The 16,711-nt window shown below is 47.3% G+C and overlaps 1 protein-coding gene across 1 annotated transcript in view; it reads right to left on the minus strand.

Annotated features, from left to right (window-relative positions):
- Positions 1 to 857: 857 nt before the first annotated feature.
- Positions 858 to 16,711, minus strand: part of CIT (citron rho-interacting serine/threonine kinase) — a 160,696-nt gene continuing 144,842 nt past the window's right edge. The window contains exons 36-47 of the mRNA XM_027862269.1: positions 16,265 to 16,549; positions 15,079 to 15,159; positions 14,797 to 14,932; positions 13,904 to 14,043; positions 9,897 to 9,989; positions 8,547 to 8,655; positions 8,297 to 8,425; positions 7,806 to 7,886; positions 7,207 to 7,285; positions 6,873 to 7,052; positions 4,037 to 4,340; positions 858 to 3,151 (exon numbers count right to left, since the gene is read on the minus strand). Coding sequence (XP_027718070.1) covers positions 3,128 to 3,151; positions 4,037 to 4,340; positions 6,873 to 7,052; positions 7,207 to 7,285; positions 7,806 to 7,886; positions 8,297 to 8,425; positions 8,547 to 8,655; positions 9,897 to 9,989; positions 13,904 to 14,043; positions 14,797 to 14,932; positions 15,079 to 15,159; positions 16,265 to 16,549 — 1,641 coding nt within the window. The 3' untranslated portion in view covers positions 858 to 3,127. The remainder of the gene's footprint in view (positions 3,152 to 4,036; positions 4,341 to 6,872; positions 7,053 to 7,206; positions 7,286 to 7,805; positions 7,887 to 8,296; positions 8,426 to 8,546; positions 8,656 to 9,896; positions 9,990 to 13,903; positions 14,044 to 14,796; positions 14,933 to 15,078; positions 15,160 to 16,264; positions 16,550 to 16,711) is intronic.

The raw sequence follows: 16,711 nt of genomic DNA on the forward strand, positions 1-16,711 counted from the left end.
CCTGACTGTGGATTTACAGGAATGCCTCAAAATCGATTCACATTAAAAATAAACCAAACATGAAGGAGATGCCACTGTAGTAGAGACTATGCCTGTGCAAATCAATTTTTAATTGCAGTATATGCATTTAAACATGAAGCTACCCACTTTCATTCCCTTGATCTTATCAGCCAACAGCAAGCTCTGAGCTAGTTATTTCCCTGTCCAGGGCTGAGAGGCCTGGAGCCCCATCTTGTCTAGAGGATCAGGTGACTCTAGCAATCAGGCAACATTAAGCACCTACTATGTACCAGGCCCTGTGCTAAGCACTATGGATACAAAAAGAGGTAAAAACAGCCCCTGCCCTCAAGGAGCTTACAATCTAAGGGGGGGAGACAGCAAACAAATATATACAAAGTGAGTTATATGCGGGATAAATATGGATAATTAACAGAGGGAAGGCCCTGGGATTAAGAGGAGTTATGGAAGGCTTCCTGTAAAAGGAGGGATTTTAGTTGGGACTTCAGGGAAGCCCAGGAGGTCAGTAGCCAGAACAGAACAGGGAGAGTGTTCCAGTCATGGGGGATGGCCAGAGAAAATGCCCAGAGCTGAGAGATGGAAGATGCAGCCAAAGAATGTTGAATTTGGAGCCCAGGACCCACTTCTACGGCCTTCTCCCAGTATGACCTGGGGCAGTCTCTTGCTGTGGAAGATGAGGAGCTGCAACGGGAGGCCTCTGACGGAACTTCCTGCTGTAGATCTACAACCCTGTGAATGGGATCTCAACCCAGAGGTCGATGGCTTATCCCAGTACCCCCACTGACCCCCCCCCACCCCCAGTCCCAGGGAAGGCGCTCCTCACAACCAGACGCCGAGGAATCAACTCAATGCTAACAATGGCCACGGTCTTGCGTGAGGAAGGAAGAGGTCATTTCACCAAATCAACCGCTTCATGTAATTGCTTTATCTGATTATTTATTGTTCAACAACAAAGTCCATTTCTTTCAGGGTGGATCCTGAATTATACCTTATGTTCCTTTCCTTGTCAAGAATAAAAAAGGTAATGAAGAAAAAGCTGTACTTTTGGATACCTATAACCATAATAACTTAGAAGCATCTAAGTGCAATTTCATGTGACAATATTTCTTTCTGGGATCTTGGTGGTCTCACAGAGAGCTCCCACCCCTCTGGTCTGATGGCTATCCACAACCACCACCACTGAAACCAAAAGTTAGTGTTGAAAAATGCACCTTTTACAATAAAAAAGTAGAAACCAATTCAATTTCCTTTGTTGTTTGTTTTTTTTTTTACGAATATAAAGTTTCTTGTAAATATGTACAGTCTTTTGAGCTATTCCTGCAGGAGGAAGCATTTCACAAATGAGACACAAGATATACACTTTTTAGGACTCGAGAAGCCCATTTCTCATGGAGATCTAAATAAATGCAAAGACTGAAAGACCAATTCCAGTGACCTCTCAAAATACTTGTGGACCAAGAGGCAAAAACTTCAGCAAATTTTCAGTCAAATCTTCTGCTCTCAGTGGGGAGTTAAAGTATAACAAAAAGAAAAGAAAACAAAACAAACAAAACAACAAACAAAACCCAAAGCTTCTGACAACAGAAAAACCACACCAGTGAAGACATTCGCCAGAGGTCCAGATGACAATGAGTTTCCCAGAAATCTGAAACAAATGAGCCCGAGGGAGGAGACAAACAGGGAGGACCAGAGGGCAAACTGGACATTAAGCTACACTAGATGCCTAAGAAGTGAGCAGCTATTTCTGCTCTGACCGGCCAGCCTCAACGGTCATCACTGTGCCTTGTTCGCTGGCAGAGGCCGATTCAAAGTCACGGCAGAGCAGGGGAAGCCAGAAACAAGGCTGCCAGGGAGCCTGCCGGCTCGCAGAAATGCTTGATTACCTAGGTTCTCCAAGGCCAGAGAGCTCACCCTCTTAATTAACAGACAAGGAGAAAACAGGACAAGACCACGCTGCACCTAAGGAACACAGCCTCAACATGGGGCTTCCCGGTCACGGGCTTGGCCCAAGGGCAAGGCCTAAAAAGTCCCAGATTCTAAGGATAGGGCAGGTGGGCGCACAGAGAGTCATGATTCAGATTATCGAGAAGGGAAGCACAGGAGGAGACACAGAGGGGGTCACATTCAAGTTTTCTGGGCGGTGATTTGCTGAAATCCTTCTCTCATCAGAATAATAAGGCTTGTAGCGTTTTTCCTAGTGCTACACACTGCAGCTCAGTCACGGCCAGTAAGTTGGCAAGTCTTCAAAAGGTCTTAATTTGCTTGCTTACAAGGGAATGACGATAGGATACTTAGCATAGCAACCAAGAGATGAGCCAGGCTGATGGTGCGACAGCATGCAGGGGGCCTGGACAGTGGCTCCTGGCCGCCCCGGGGATGCTGGGCTCAGAGCAAGTCTACCACATGCATGTCTAGCCAGAGCCACGTGAAAGCAGGGCTGGACGTCCCGAGAAGAAGCTGCTCAAAGCTCCATGAGCTCCTGCGCCTGGAGTCCTGTCCTCAAGGGGAGGCCCATGGATATGGGGACATTCTAAGCTGGGCAGAAGTGGGGGAGGCAATGAGTGGAGCGTCAGGGCCAGGGCCAGGGCCAGGGCCAGGGCCGAGGATGGCTGCCAACAGAAGGGAAGCAAACGGGATGGGGCTGTGGGTTCTAATCTACGTTTTGGTTGTAAAGACCCAACGCTGCAGTTGAGCTAGAAGTGACGACTTCAAAGGGAAGTTCACTTCCGTTCACATCTCTCAAGGATTCCACTGTCTTTTTTAAACTTCTGATGGTGTAGCTAGTAAATCAGAGTTCCAATCATGCCCACCAGGGTCCACATCCTCCTTGTCCTTGGTACAAAAGTTTATGAAGAGCTTGAAAGAATAGCAGTCGTACAAAGTGCAGGGATGACCCAGGAAGGGGTGGGGAAGAGACTGTGGGCCAGCTGGCCAGGGCCCCTCCTGGCCTCGGCCGGGCCTCCTCCTTTGTCTTTGCTGAGCAGTGGTGGCTCAAAGGGGCCCAAGGCTCCCAGGGGGACTACACCACCCGCTCAGAGACCTGGCGTAGCTTGTCCTGCAGGTGAAGACGAGGACTCAATCTTGTGTTTTGCTTGTTACTAGCCGAGAACTACACTGAAGACTGGTCCCAGACCTGGCAACAAAGAAATGAAGATGGATTCAAGCTGTGCTCTTGTAAAAACCATCTGAGGGCCAGTTATACAATTAGCAAGCGCCTCTGGAGGCTGATTTTGTCTCTAAAGAGTTCAGCCAATTTGGCAGCCAAGCAGCTAGGGCATCAACCCTTAAATGACTGGCATGAAGCATTTTAACTATTCGTGTCAACTTTTTTCTCAACCCAACTTGTGTTTTCTCCTTTTTTAACCAATTCTAAAGGACAAATCCCTCCCCCACTCTTTGGGAAATCTTCTTCACCTTCTTGCCTGTCCCTGCCCTCAGACAAGGGTCAATGGGAAAGCAACAAGAAAAGGGAAGAAATGATGCTTGACAATTAGTTGGAGCTGTCTGCCTGGGCAAACTCAAGAATGAGCCCCGGACTCTAGTCCTACTGCTGGTGCCTAGCCGCCCGGCCTCAGTGGAGGACGCACCCTACACTGTGAGGTTACAGGTCCTGGGGCTACATGGCGCACTCAAGCACATGCCTGGACTCAAAGTCTTAGCAATACCAGGTCCTTCATGAACCTATTTTAATGAATAGAGAAGAAATCATAGGCCCCGGAGCCGGAAAGAACCTTAGGGGGTCACTGAATTCAATCCCCTCATTTTAAAGATGAAGAATCAATCATTAACAAACGAGTCCATCCTCCAAGTGGTGCGGGTTAAACATCTCCCCACATAACCTGGTACCTCTCCCAGGCTACAGGAGCCACTCCTTAAACAGAGAACAAAGGCCAGTTTCAGCCCATTCTTCCCCTCTCTCATCACAGAGTCTGCGTCATGCAGGGGAGGCTCGAGCTTGAGGCCCTTCTCTCTGGCCTCCCTGCCTCCAGGGTCACCGAGGCACAACTCCCTGACTGACCTTATTGACCTGGGACAGCGGTGTCCTCACGGCTCCAACGGGCAGTCGACCCCTGCTGCTTTCGTCAAATAGCCTTCCGGGAGATCTCTCCCTCCTGGTGCTCAGCATGCGCCCGGGAGACTTCTCCCTCTCCAGAGGGCGGCCAGGAGACTTGTCCCGGCGCAGCTCGGTTCTGCCTTCTCGGTAGCGGTGGGGTGTGCTTGGCTCTCGCGGGTGGCTGGGGCCTTCGGGTGGTGCTGGGCTGGAGGCCACACGTTTGGTGATGTGCTCGTTGTAGGTGGGGGGGCCTCTCTTGTTAGGACTGCTGGCATTCAAAGACAAAGGACATAACGTCACACTCCCAATTCCTGTCAGATCACCCTCTCACAAGAGACTGAACTAGTGCTATGAACAGAGGAAGAAAGCCCCCACAGAGTCCCTGCTCCGCCAGGACCTTCTAGACACACTTCCCTTAGAAGGCATGAAAGGGCATCTTTAGGAGAACAAAAGCCACTCCCCGAGGGAGAGTCAGAAGATAGGAGCAAACAGTTCTCAAAAGAAGAGCTGCAAGCTATTAGCGACCGTAGGCAAGATTGCCCAGATATATAATTAGAGAAACAATCAGGATAATGCAGGCCCACCATGTCGGAGGGCCCCTACTATGCTGCTGCCAGTGGAGCTGGGAAGGGGCCCCATCCTTCTGGGAGCCGTCTGGAATAGGGCTAAGATCATGGATCCACGGATCCACACCCTTTGGCCCAGAGAACCTGCTGCCTGGCACATACCCCAGGAGGTAAACAGCGAAAAAAAAAAACCCCTTCGTAATTAATTTTTAACAGTTGCGTAGTAGAAAAGAACAGAAAAAAAATAGATGCTCATTAATCAAGAATGGCTCACCAAACTGTGGTTGCTGGTTGTAATGGAATATGACTGTGCTGTAAAGTGATGGACGCACGTAATGAAAATAGAGCAGCACTGGATGCTTATGTGAACTGACGGAGAACGACGTGAGCAAAACCAGAAAAACCACATACACCACGAGCACAGGGGTGTGAACAGAAACAACAACAGAACCAGTGAAATGGACCGGTTTATCATTAAAATGACCAAGACTGGTCCAGAAGAAAGCAGACAATGTGCCAGCCTCCCTTCCCTGCACAGTTGGAAACGTAGGCATGTGGAAGATGGCAAAACCTTCCCGGTTAGCCTTTCTGATCTGTTTTTTCTTCACTTTTTTTATTCTCTGTTATATAAAGGATTACTCTCTGGAGAGAAGACCACGTTGGGAAACGTAGGTCATTTAAAAACAGATGGTATCAATAACTTTTTTTTAATTTCAGAAAAGAAAGACTCTTTTGCAAGTCATGCCTGGCAGGCAAAAACTTGGTGTGAAATATCTCTCCTGCCCTTCCAACCCTTGAGCAGAACAACAGGATTCCATACCCTCAGACCATGAAGAACTGACTGGAGCAAGAACTGCATTCACAAGACACTTAAGCCTTAACCAGTTCAACTGACTAACAGTCAGAATTAGACAGAAGACATGCAGCTTGGGTAACTGAGAGTTAACTCCAGGATAAGACCTAGGGGACAAAAGAAGTCTTTGCTGCTCTTCAGGATTTCGATACCATCCATACCTGTCCCTACCACATTACTCCTGCCCTGCGAAGGAATGCTGTTGAATTAATGAGGCCAAGACCTGGCCAGGTCTGATTCAAATTGATCAATCCAGTCTGTCTTAGGTTGACATGGGCTGGATGTTTAAGAAACTGTCCATCAGGACCTCTTAATCACTCTAACGCAACGCTGCTTCTGTGCACTATGTGATCTGTGTCTACTAAAGGAGTTCTGAATCCGCCATGAAGAGCATTGCAGTTTCTTTTAGATCCATGTTTCTAAGCAACGCCAATAGCAGGAACAAGAAAACAGAATTAAGGCTGGATGTTGATTCTCAATGCTTCTGTTTGTTTTTTTATCAATATTTTAAGGAAATGGTTTTCCTTTTGCTTAGAATGACTCCTTAGGTCCAGGATCTGTGGGTGCCAGTGGTTAGTTCTCAGATGTCATTTTGTTTCTAAAACTGTTCGTTATTGACCTCTCTGAAAGTGACAGGACAGAGCGTAGGTTTGACTGATGTCATTCACTGCAGGGATCACTGCTTGGTCTGTTCAACAGGGAGGTAAATGTCTGGACTCTGTGGGAGAAATGTGAAGTTACATAAAATGCTGAACTGGCCGCTAATGGAGATAAAAGACGGAAGACAAGCACTCCTGCCAAAGCGGCAAGTGTTTCCTTCAGGACCATCATATAAACTGACATAATGGAAGGCCGTTTCTCAGGTCAACTTTTTTCCTCTGCTTTGCCAGGAAGGCAGCCTGGTTTATGATGCATTTTCACTGGGCAAGTTTCATTTACTGTCTATAACTAGTCTAAATACATTTTTCCCTCTCTAGGACATCTAGTTTTGATTAAAGTTCTGTGTTTGAGGGAAATATCTCTTCAGCGACACAGCTATAAGGTACATGGAACCCCATTATTCTTGAAATTAAAGATTAGTTTTTTGTTGAGATATTTTCTAATGGTGAACCTCTGGTCATCTAGCTTTCTACCAATTTATAAGCATTTAAGTCACGAACAGCTGGCTGAGTAGTAGCCAAGTAAAATAAAAGTAACCCTGAAGTCCAGACTTCAATTCAGCCTGTATTTTACTAAGATTTCCAGCTGATTCAAAGAGAAACAAACCCACCTAAATTTCAGAAAGTCTGCCCTTGTGTAATGCATGAATGTGTAAAACAGCTCTGTTTTTAACACACACAAGAAACACACCCACTTAGCTGCCAGCCCAAGAAGGCCATACCTGCGGGAGGTGGAGGCCCCTCTGGAGTGTTCACCACCGGACTCTTTAACCAGGTTTCCTTTGCAGCAGATGACTCTTAATTTGTCCTGGTAGGAAGATGCCAAGTAAACTGCTCCTGATGAAATTGCTGGTCCCAAATAACGAGGATTTGGAATTTCTAAATGAGCACGTGCAGGAGTTCTGAGGAACGAAAGGTTTCTGGTTACAATACTGCATTTTAATTTTACTTAAAAGTGTGTGTGTGTGTGTGTGTGTGTGTGCGCGCGCACATCAATGTACAAACATGCCACACCTTGCAGAGGTCGGTTTCACAAAACCTTGGGAGAGCACTTACCCCAAAGAAGAGCGTGCCTGAATCTCAATCACTTCAAGAGAGTTGAAGTGTGTCACAAACAGATAGGGCTCTCTGTAGGCTGGGTCATCATCATGGAGAAGCAACAATGACAAAGAAGCTGTATTAGTACAGATTCGAATCAAACTTGGCTGTACTGACTGTCATGTTATGTTCTGGCCCCCAGCAAGAGGAGCAGGGCTGGAGAGCAAGGAGGAGTGTGGCTTTACCCATCTTCCTTCTTAGTTTTACTTCCCTATCTAGACCCAACTATTTCTGGAGCATGGGATTAACACGAATGACACTGAAAAGAACTGGCTAAAAACCAAACGCAGTGAAGAATTCAAGGCACATGTTTTTTTCTCTTGACATGGAAAGTTCCTCAAAGCTAGCAGCATGACCCGGCTCAGCCGTTGGATATGGTTCTGGTGATTCCTGGTGACTCAGGAAGAACGACCATTTTCCTTCACACTGACCCATCCACGATGACTAACAAGACCTATTTCTCGGCCTCCACGGTCCCCACGAATACAGAGGCTGAGCCAGAGAAAGTTCCTGCCAGAATCCACTCCCGGCCACTGTCACCACCACACTCCACCTACCAAAGGCCAAAGGCAGGCGGCTCCATCTCAGATCATCCGTGCGGCTTCGTCTGCCGTAAGAGTCCACAAATACGCCAAATTCTGCAAGGAGTCAACAACCCAGGGTTATTCGTATGTGAGCAGGATAAGAGGCTGGGGAGATGAAGACCACTTTCACAGAACAAGAAAAGCCGAGCCAGAGAATCGCTGGACAGTTTCAGCTGCATCTGACAACAGGTAGGCCAAAAAGCTCTTTGGGAATCAAGCCTCAAACAAGTTATAGAGGTGGCCTTCAGGCGGCAACCTCACAATTACAGATGGGAAGGAAAGGACTAATAGCCAGCATGAAGCTAAGAAGCTGGGGAGAGGGGTATCGTGTCTGGAAAGAATTTAGTTAAAACTCCTTGCTGTAAAACCCTCCTATCCACCTACCATTAGGAGCCAAAGAGGTTCATGAACCAACAGGCAGAGCAGCCCCTGAAAGATGACCGAGCAATTCCTGGACGACCTACCGTGGAAACAGAGCAAGTACTCTTCTCTCTGGCTTGCACTGTTCACCTGCACAATGGTGACCGGGAAACTATTGGAGGAAGAAGCAAACACTGCGGGCGCCAAGGAATGGTCGTTCTTATCCAGAAACTCTGTAAAAGGGAGAAGAGCATTACGTCAACACCAGTTGTAAGCCAGTCTGCAGAGTCAGAAACGATCTTCAGTTCTCACAAGTCCTGTGACAACACAGATCCTAGAAGACGCCAGTCTTACCCTCCAACGTGTACTGCTTCATTTCAATTTCATAGAATTTGTTTGTCCCGATGATGATACTATAGTTAGTGAAATGGATACAACTACAGGGCTCAGAGGTTTCTATCTCCTGCAGAAGAAGGAAAGCAAAGAAAAACAAGCAGATGTTAACAGAGGGTTAAGGGTAAGCAGCCATTAAAACGAAGCATTCCATCTTGTTCTCAGTCTCAGCCTTTAAAGTCATCTGATGGCTTCCTCAGGCCCAAATGCTTCTGCCTAGGCATACTTATCCACTACTCTCCCAAACTCCAGACTAGGAAAACAACAATGTCAACAGTTCCTGAAATTTATGCTTCTGGATCACACACACAAAGCTTTCATCAGAACAGAAAACAAGAAGGCCCTCAACAATCACTCTTTATTTCAGGCCTGCCCTGACTGCTTTTCTGGCCCAAGCAGGAGCTGATTTCCAAGGCCAAGATAGAGGCCAGCAGGTAGAGCAGCACCACACATTTGAAAACGTGACCTCCCTGAGCAACTGGAATTCACTAGCTCAGGCCATATACCTACTATGTGTAGACACACAGTCAGTCCCTGGCTTCAAGAAAATGGACCAAGTAGCAGCAGCTGCTCTCAGGGGCATGTTCAAATTTAGGAGTTTATTGTGGTCTTGCCTAGATCCCCTCTGATATTTCACTGTACAGTGCTTTTGAAAGTCTAAGTTAACAATAATGCTCTATGCAGGAGCAAACATATTCTCCCTCACATGCAGTGATTCTTACAAATGTTTCCATCACTCCACAAGAATGAGTGAACGTGGATGGTTTCAACTGCTTTAACAGATGACAGAGTGGTAAGAAATGCGGCATTCACTATCTAGGGATTTGCACAACAGACGCCATGACCTCATAAGTCAGGGCCACATTTGAATTGTCGTCTCCATTCTCCCTGGTGGCACATTTCAAAGAGGAGTCACTAATCTGTCTTTTCCAAATGGCTAAAAATAGCAACCACAAAAAGAAATGTAGATCTTCAGAGGCATCACTGAGGCCTGTTACATTTCAAAAGAAAAAGTCACCTTCCTTCTTTCCTAGAACTACGGCCACCCACAATGGAGGTTCTCTTCAATCTATACCAGCGCACTGAGCTCCTGCCCCGAGACAGAAGATGCTAGAGGAGACAACCAGGCCTGCTGTCTCTCTCCTGGAGGTGCCTCTCACTCAGGGATGTGAGACAGTCACCCTGGAAAGCAAGAGTGCTGAGTGCCCACTCTCTGACCCACGAGAGTTGAGGTCATAAATCTCCAGAGAAGCCAGCAAGGGGGACGGATGCTGGATCAACACCTGGCCATCCCAGGGGCGTTCAACTTACTTTCCTGATGCAGTACTTGCTGAGGCTTTCATTGTACCGGAGAATGACAACTTTGTTAGGCATGGCGGCACAGATACAGAGTGCATTCTCAATCTGTAGGGCAAAGAGAAAAACCTATGAGCTGACACCCAGCACAGTAGCAAAACCTGGAGAATACTGGTGATGGACAGTGCCCTCTGCAAAGAAGTTTGAAACAAATCCCAATCAGAAGGAACAGAGGGTTAAGGGTAAGCAACCATTGAGATTTATTGGAACGTAAAAATCCTTTTCTAGAACTTTTATCATCAGTTATTTACTCCAGCTGTCACCTCTATGATTCGAAATGAATGCCACCATAACTGGTACAACCTTATACATCTAGCAAGTACTTTGTCTGCATATCCTATTTGAATATGAAGGCAAAGAGAACGTTTTTGCCCTTCTTTTTATCTCTAGTATTTAGCATAATGTTTGGGGCAGGCAGCCCAGAGGTGCAGTGGATAAAGAGCTGGGCCTGGAGTCAAGAAGTTTTGCTGTTGTTCAGTGACTTTCAGTGTCTCTGTGACTCCATTTGGGGTTTTCTTGGCAAAGATAGTGGAGTAGTTTGCCATTTCCTTCTCCAGCTCATTGTACAGATGAGGAAACTGAGGCACACAGGGTAAAGTGACTTGCCCAGGGTCACACAGCTACTAAGGGTCTGAGGCCAGATTGGAAGATATCAGGAAAATAGTTTTCCTGACTCCAGGCCTAGTGCTCTATCCACTATGCCACCCAGCTGTCTGAGTCAGGAAGGCCTACGCCTCAGATCCTTACTAGCTGTGTGATCCTGAACACGTCACTTCACCTCTGTCTGCTTCAGTTTCCTCATCTGTAAGATGGGGATAATAACAGCACCTACTTCAAAAACAGGGTTGACGTGACGATCAAAGGAGACGGTATTTGCAAAGCGCCCAGCACAGTACTTGGCACGTAGTAGGTGCTACATAAATGTTAGTTATTATCATTATTATGTAGTAAGCATTTGATAAGTGCTTATTAATTAACTGACCCTTCTCGATCCAGCTTTGCCGTACCAAACAAAAAAATCGATTGATTGTTCAAAACAGCCTTACACGTAGTTTAGAAGCTTTTGCAGCAAAAATGACCTAGCTCACAAAGCCCACAGGCCCAGAGGCAGCTCCCACCTGGGACCTGACAATGGACAATGTCCTGGAAACCATCTTGGGCCTACGCTGACCTTTCCCTTTGCATTTTCCATGCTTATGTACATTTCCCCCAGATCCTTCCTAGGAAAACAACCAAGTGATACGGATTCAGTGGATCCTGATAACTCGAGAGCCTACAAGATAACTCACAACCCTTACCACACAGAAGGGAAGTGGGAAAGGGTAGCTTTCAACCCTCAAGGGCTTGTTAAGAATGGTCAAAGAAGAATGAATAGATCCAGCAATACCACAATTAAGTCTGTATCCCAAAAAGATCATTTAAAAAGGGAAAAGTTCCTATATGTACAAAAATGTTTAGAGTTGCTTTTTGTGGTGGCAAAAAATTAGAAAGCGAGAGGATGTCCCCCAATTGAGGAATGGCTAAACGAAGCTGTGGTAGATGAGTGTAATGGAATACTATTGTGCTATAAAAAATGATGAACAGGCAGATTTTAGAAAGGCCTGGAAAGACTTACACGAACTGATGCAAAGTGAAATGAGTAGAACTAGGAGAACATTGTACACAGTAACAGCACACTGTGTGATGATCACCTGTGAATGACTTAGCTCTTCTCAGCAATACAATGATCCAAGACAATCCCAAAGGATTCATGATAGAAAATGCTTCCATCTCCAGAGAAAGAACTGATGGAGTCTGAATGCAGATTGAAGCATACCATTTTCACTTTTTTAATGTTTTTTTTTTCCTTTTAGTCTGTTTCTTCTCTCACAACATGACTAATGTGGAAATATGTTTTATGTGATTGCACATATCTAACCTATATCAAATTGCTTACTATCTTAGGGAGGGGGGAGGTGAGAGAGAAGAGAAAAATTTGGAACTCAAAATTTAAAAAAAATGAACGTAAAAATTGTCTTTACCTATAATTGAAAAAGACAAAATGTTATTTTTTAAAAATTGGAATTAACATAGTTAGCACCACCTCAAGAGCTTTTTATATCTCAGAGTTCAGACACAGCAGCCAAGTAGAGTTTAGAGCAAAATATCCCATATTCTGTTGGAATCTGCAGGGATAGTAGGGAAGTGGAATTACACGTGGGTCAATAGCAATCAAATGATACTGACTGTGCGTTTCTGGACAAATCACTCAACTCCTTGGTGTCCCAGGCAAAACTGTAATTTGGATTGCTGGGGCAAGCTGCAGTGGTAGAAGTAGTTTCATTATCTGGGAGTTCCCTACATCAATGAAATCACAGGTTTGGCAGGCATATGACTAGCAGACTACTATATTATCATGCATTAACTTCCGATGCCCAGGGATAAGAGGTAAAAGGGTCCAATGAAAAGAATGCTGGATCTGAGTTCAAATACTTGCTATGATATTTACACAGCTTCACATGCATTATCTAATGGGACACTCATCAGCTTTGTCAACATGGGTAAGGCAATTCATGTCTTGGGTCCTAGTTGGAAAAATAATATTTACACGACACTGACTTTACAGATCTGCTATGAGGAAAGCAGTCGGTCACATTCAGCCCAACTGATACCACATGCAAATTTTGCCTCCCTGCACATATTGTGTGGGCAGGTAGGTGGCACAGTGCATAGAACACTGGACCTGGAGTGAGAAAAACTCATTTTCCTGAGTTCAAATCTGGCCTCAGACTAGCTGAATGACACTGGGCAAGTCACTTAGCCCGGTTTGCCTCAGTTTCCTCATCTGTCAAGTAAGCTGGAGAAGGAAATGACAAATCATTCTAGCATCTTTACCAAGAAAATCCCAAATGAGGTCACAGAGAGTCAGACATGACTGAAAAATGACTGAACAACAACTTATATTTTATGCTTCTGAAGGGCAAGAACCATAGCCTTCTCGATTCAGTCATCCAAAATACAATGATTAAATACCTAGGATGTACAAAATCCCGTATAATCAATGAAGTTATTGGATAAGTAAAACATAGTCCCTGCCTTCATGGAATTCACCATATGACAAAGGGAGATATGAGATGTAAACAGATAAACATGCATTAGAATATTAAGTGCAAAATCTAAGTCAAGAAAGTGAATCTGACTTGAGACTGCATTAGGAGAGGGACAGCATCTAGGAATAGGAAAGTAATGGTCCTGTCGTCCTCTGCCCTGACCAAACCCTATGGGGGAGGGAGCTGCTGACCATGCCGAAGGAAGGGTCAAGCAAGCAGAAGGGCCTTGAATTTGTGCCACACCAAACCAGCCAAAGGGCCCGAAGAGGACAGCCTTGGAGCAGAGATCACCTGATAGATGTTTGCAAGTACTTAAAAAGGATGGAGGAGGAATCAGGCTCATATTGTTTGGGGCAAATTTAGGCTGAGTGTAAAGAAACCCTTCCCAACAAAGAGAACTAGCCCCAGGTGGAAGACACCTTCATGCAAAGGTTTCCCAATACTCATCAGGGGGACGGACTGGAGCCTCGTGCTTCCACATTCCCCTCAGTTCCCAATGGAGCACCACATCCACTCTAACAGGCACACAGATTCTTTTAAAAATGAATGTATGGGGAAGAGCATCTTGATAAGCCCATGGGGTAGGTCTCCTGCTCCCTTCTGTTGTTAGGTGCCTACAGATGATTTTCTCTCAGGGTCAGAGCTGCACAAAGCACTTCTAGAAACTCACCAGCACTGGCAGCAGCTTCATCCAGCTGGACCAAGCACGTCCAGCTCTCGACTCAGATGTGGGACAGAGGGACTCACATGTCATTCTATGCTCCAGACTCGGCCACAGGTTGGGGCTCTAGTGAGGCGCACCTGAATCTGCCTGCCCATTTCCCTTGGGGGCCCAAGATGCCCAAGAAGCTGCAACTGCATGGGAAAGCCTACCTTGCCGGCCGCAAACAGGTGGCAGCCTTTGACGGCCTCAAAGACGCTGGGCGTGATGTCTGGCTGGGCAGGGAGGTGGGACTGTGCGAGGGACTGCTTGACTTTCTTCACATCAACAAGGCACAAGGCCCTCTCTTCTCCTAAAGGGCAGAAAAACAATTCCTCATCAGGGTGAAGGGCCACAAGGCCCAGAGACTTTCCTCGGAACGTACTGTCTATTCACAAGGAAAAGCTACATTGGGAGCAGTATGTTAGCTGAGTTATTCATCAGCTCCTTCAACAGCCCTGTTAAAGTTTTAAGGCTTTACTGAAAACATCAGGCCTTTTAGGTTATACTACCAAGGTTCCTCTGTAGCTGGTTTACATGAAACTACTTCCCCCACTGTGGAAAAAGTAGGGCCAGGCCAAGAGAGCTCACAGGGCCCCTCAGAGAAGGTGGGCGGAGGCAGATGTGAGGAGGTATGTTAAAATTTTGCTTTGGGGAAGCCTTTAAAGGTTACCCTCTTCCACCAGGGTCCATACCCAGAGAAGCCAGTCTAGGCTGGGAGAACAGTTGCCAGACCATCAGTTCCCAAATAAAGCTATTCTCTGTGGTCAGAGCCAGCATACTCCCCACCCAGATCTAGGGACAGAGTGGGAAGTGTGCGACTTCCCTACTAGCATTCACACAGCACTTTAAGGTCTGTGAAGTGCTTTACACGAGTTCTCTGATCTGATCCTCAGAACAACAGTGGAGGCAGAGGCTCTTAGTATTCCCATTTTACAGATGTGGAAACTGAGGCTGGACTTGAAATCAGGTCTTCCTGATTCCAAGTCCAGTATGCAGATGCCGGCTGTGTCACTGAGCCCCTGCAAGGAAAGAAAGTCAGGTGCCATTTCCCCCGGCATGAGACCTGCAATCATGAGGAGCTTCTCCAGGTCCTTGATGATGTGAATCTGGAAGACAGCACCCACCCCTGGGATGTGGGTCAGGGCATTCTTCAAGACGTTCAGGGCATAAAGCCCTTCCTCGGTCCCGACCAGCACCACCTGCAAAGTCAGAAAAGGTCCCCAAGAGCAAAGATGAGTCAAGGACCACATCTCACGTCTTGTGTTGTTTCCCAAACAACAGAAACAATGAAAGCCCACAGGAGATGAGTGCTCCTGCCTGGCGACCCCACGGTCACCCCAGATACCTGGTCACTGAAGGGCAGGGTGCAGTTGATGTCCAGGCGGTCCTCCCCTTCCAGCTTCAGCAGGGAGTTCCCAAGCAGCTTCTTTTAGTACGTCAAAGAGAAACAGCCAGTGTCAGATTCTACAGGAACCTTCTGTCAGGCCTCTCGCAGAGGCCTCAAACAGTCGAGGGCCGCTAACATCACCCCAGGTTTCCCCTATTGAGCTTGACAGGAGCTCATCAAGCAGACCCTGGGCATTATCACTCAACTGTTGTCCCCACGATGGCAATGCATGTGCACCCGAGTTATCCCCCTGCCTGGACACAGCCCCTAGTGTAAGAGAAGCTGCAGAGAGGTGCCTGCCGAGGGCGCGCCCAGCGCATGCAGACACGAGGGCTGCTGCAGTATGAGGCATGGCACCAGAGAGCTGGGCCCATGCAAGGAGAAGTTCCCAAGACAGACTCTCACCAGCCTGTCACACATACGATGACGCTGTCATCCATTAAACGTTCATGCATACAGCACCAGCAAAACGAGCAACTAACGCCACCCAGAGAAGACGAGCCGACCAGACGCCAGGAGGCTGGTATTTAGGGATTTCCAGCTCCCCGGTGTTTATGCTGCGTTTGTGCTAAATGCCTGCTCCTCTTTGTCACAGAGTCCAGAAGCTGGACTGCACAGCTTCCACCAGGCTTTCTCTGCACCACCTACACCTCTAACGTCTCAAGCCTGAGATAAGGACGAGTGACAACAGCCTGCCAGACAGGCAGGCTCCTCCCCTCAACAACCGGGGAGAGTCCCTCCACAGACTCTCAAGTTCGAAACAAAGCCGCAAAGGGCCTTCAGCAGGCTCGGCTACCTGTCATAGCCACTCAGAGCCCAAACGACGGAGAAAAAATGGGCTTTCTCTAACGGCCACTGGATGCAACATTACCACAATTACAACAGGCTGAATTCCTAACGCTGAGTCAAGGGGCCAGACTCTCTAAGAACGGCCAGGACAAGGAGATGCTAAGAGGTATGGGTGCACAGGACACGTTGCATGCAATTCCACTAGAGCCAGAACCTTCTGGGCACGAGCAGGCGGCACGCCATTGCTCTACCAGGAAGCAGTCCCGAGCGGGGCAAGCAGGTCAGTATCACCACTGTCCTAAGTTACCCATTCAGCCCATTTCAAGGGAAAACCCACTGTCCTATATATACTCACAGCATCAGCCTCTGCTTTTTCCCTAGAAACTCTCCCACCTGCGACAACTGACTCTAAGGCAGTGACCCAGCGCTGCTTCTCTGGGAAACTGGGGGCGAGTAAGTAGAGTGTCCTCCCGGGCCAGCAAGTGGTGTGGGGGTGAGACTCCATCTTCATTATATATGGCACATCTGTGGGGATGGCACAGAGAGAATACACACTGAGCCTACAAGGGACTGTCCTCTGGGCTCCCAGAAACAAGGAGGACAACAGGCAGCCCCCAGACAGCCACAGCATGGGGCTCCTCTGAACGCAGCCAGGAGACAAGCCCTTCCACTCCCCTCTCTGCTTACAAAGTCCTGCCGCTGCTTCTTCCCCTGCCCCTCCTTCCTTCTCATTCTCCCCTCCCCACACCTCCCTCCCTCCTCCTCCTCCTCCCATTCCCCAACCCTCCTTCTCGCTCTCCCC

Source organism: Vombatus ursinus, unplaced genomic scaffold (genome assembly GCF_900497805.2).
Source record: "Vombatus ursinus unplaced genomic scaffold, bare-nosed wombat genome assembly UNPS02001287.1, whole genome shotgun sequence".
In the NCBI taxonomy this organism is placed as follows: domain Eukaryota; kingdom Metazoa; phylum Chordata; class Mammalia; order Diprotodontia; family Vombatidae; genus Vombatus; species Vombatus ursinus.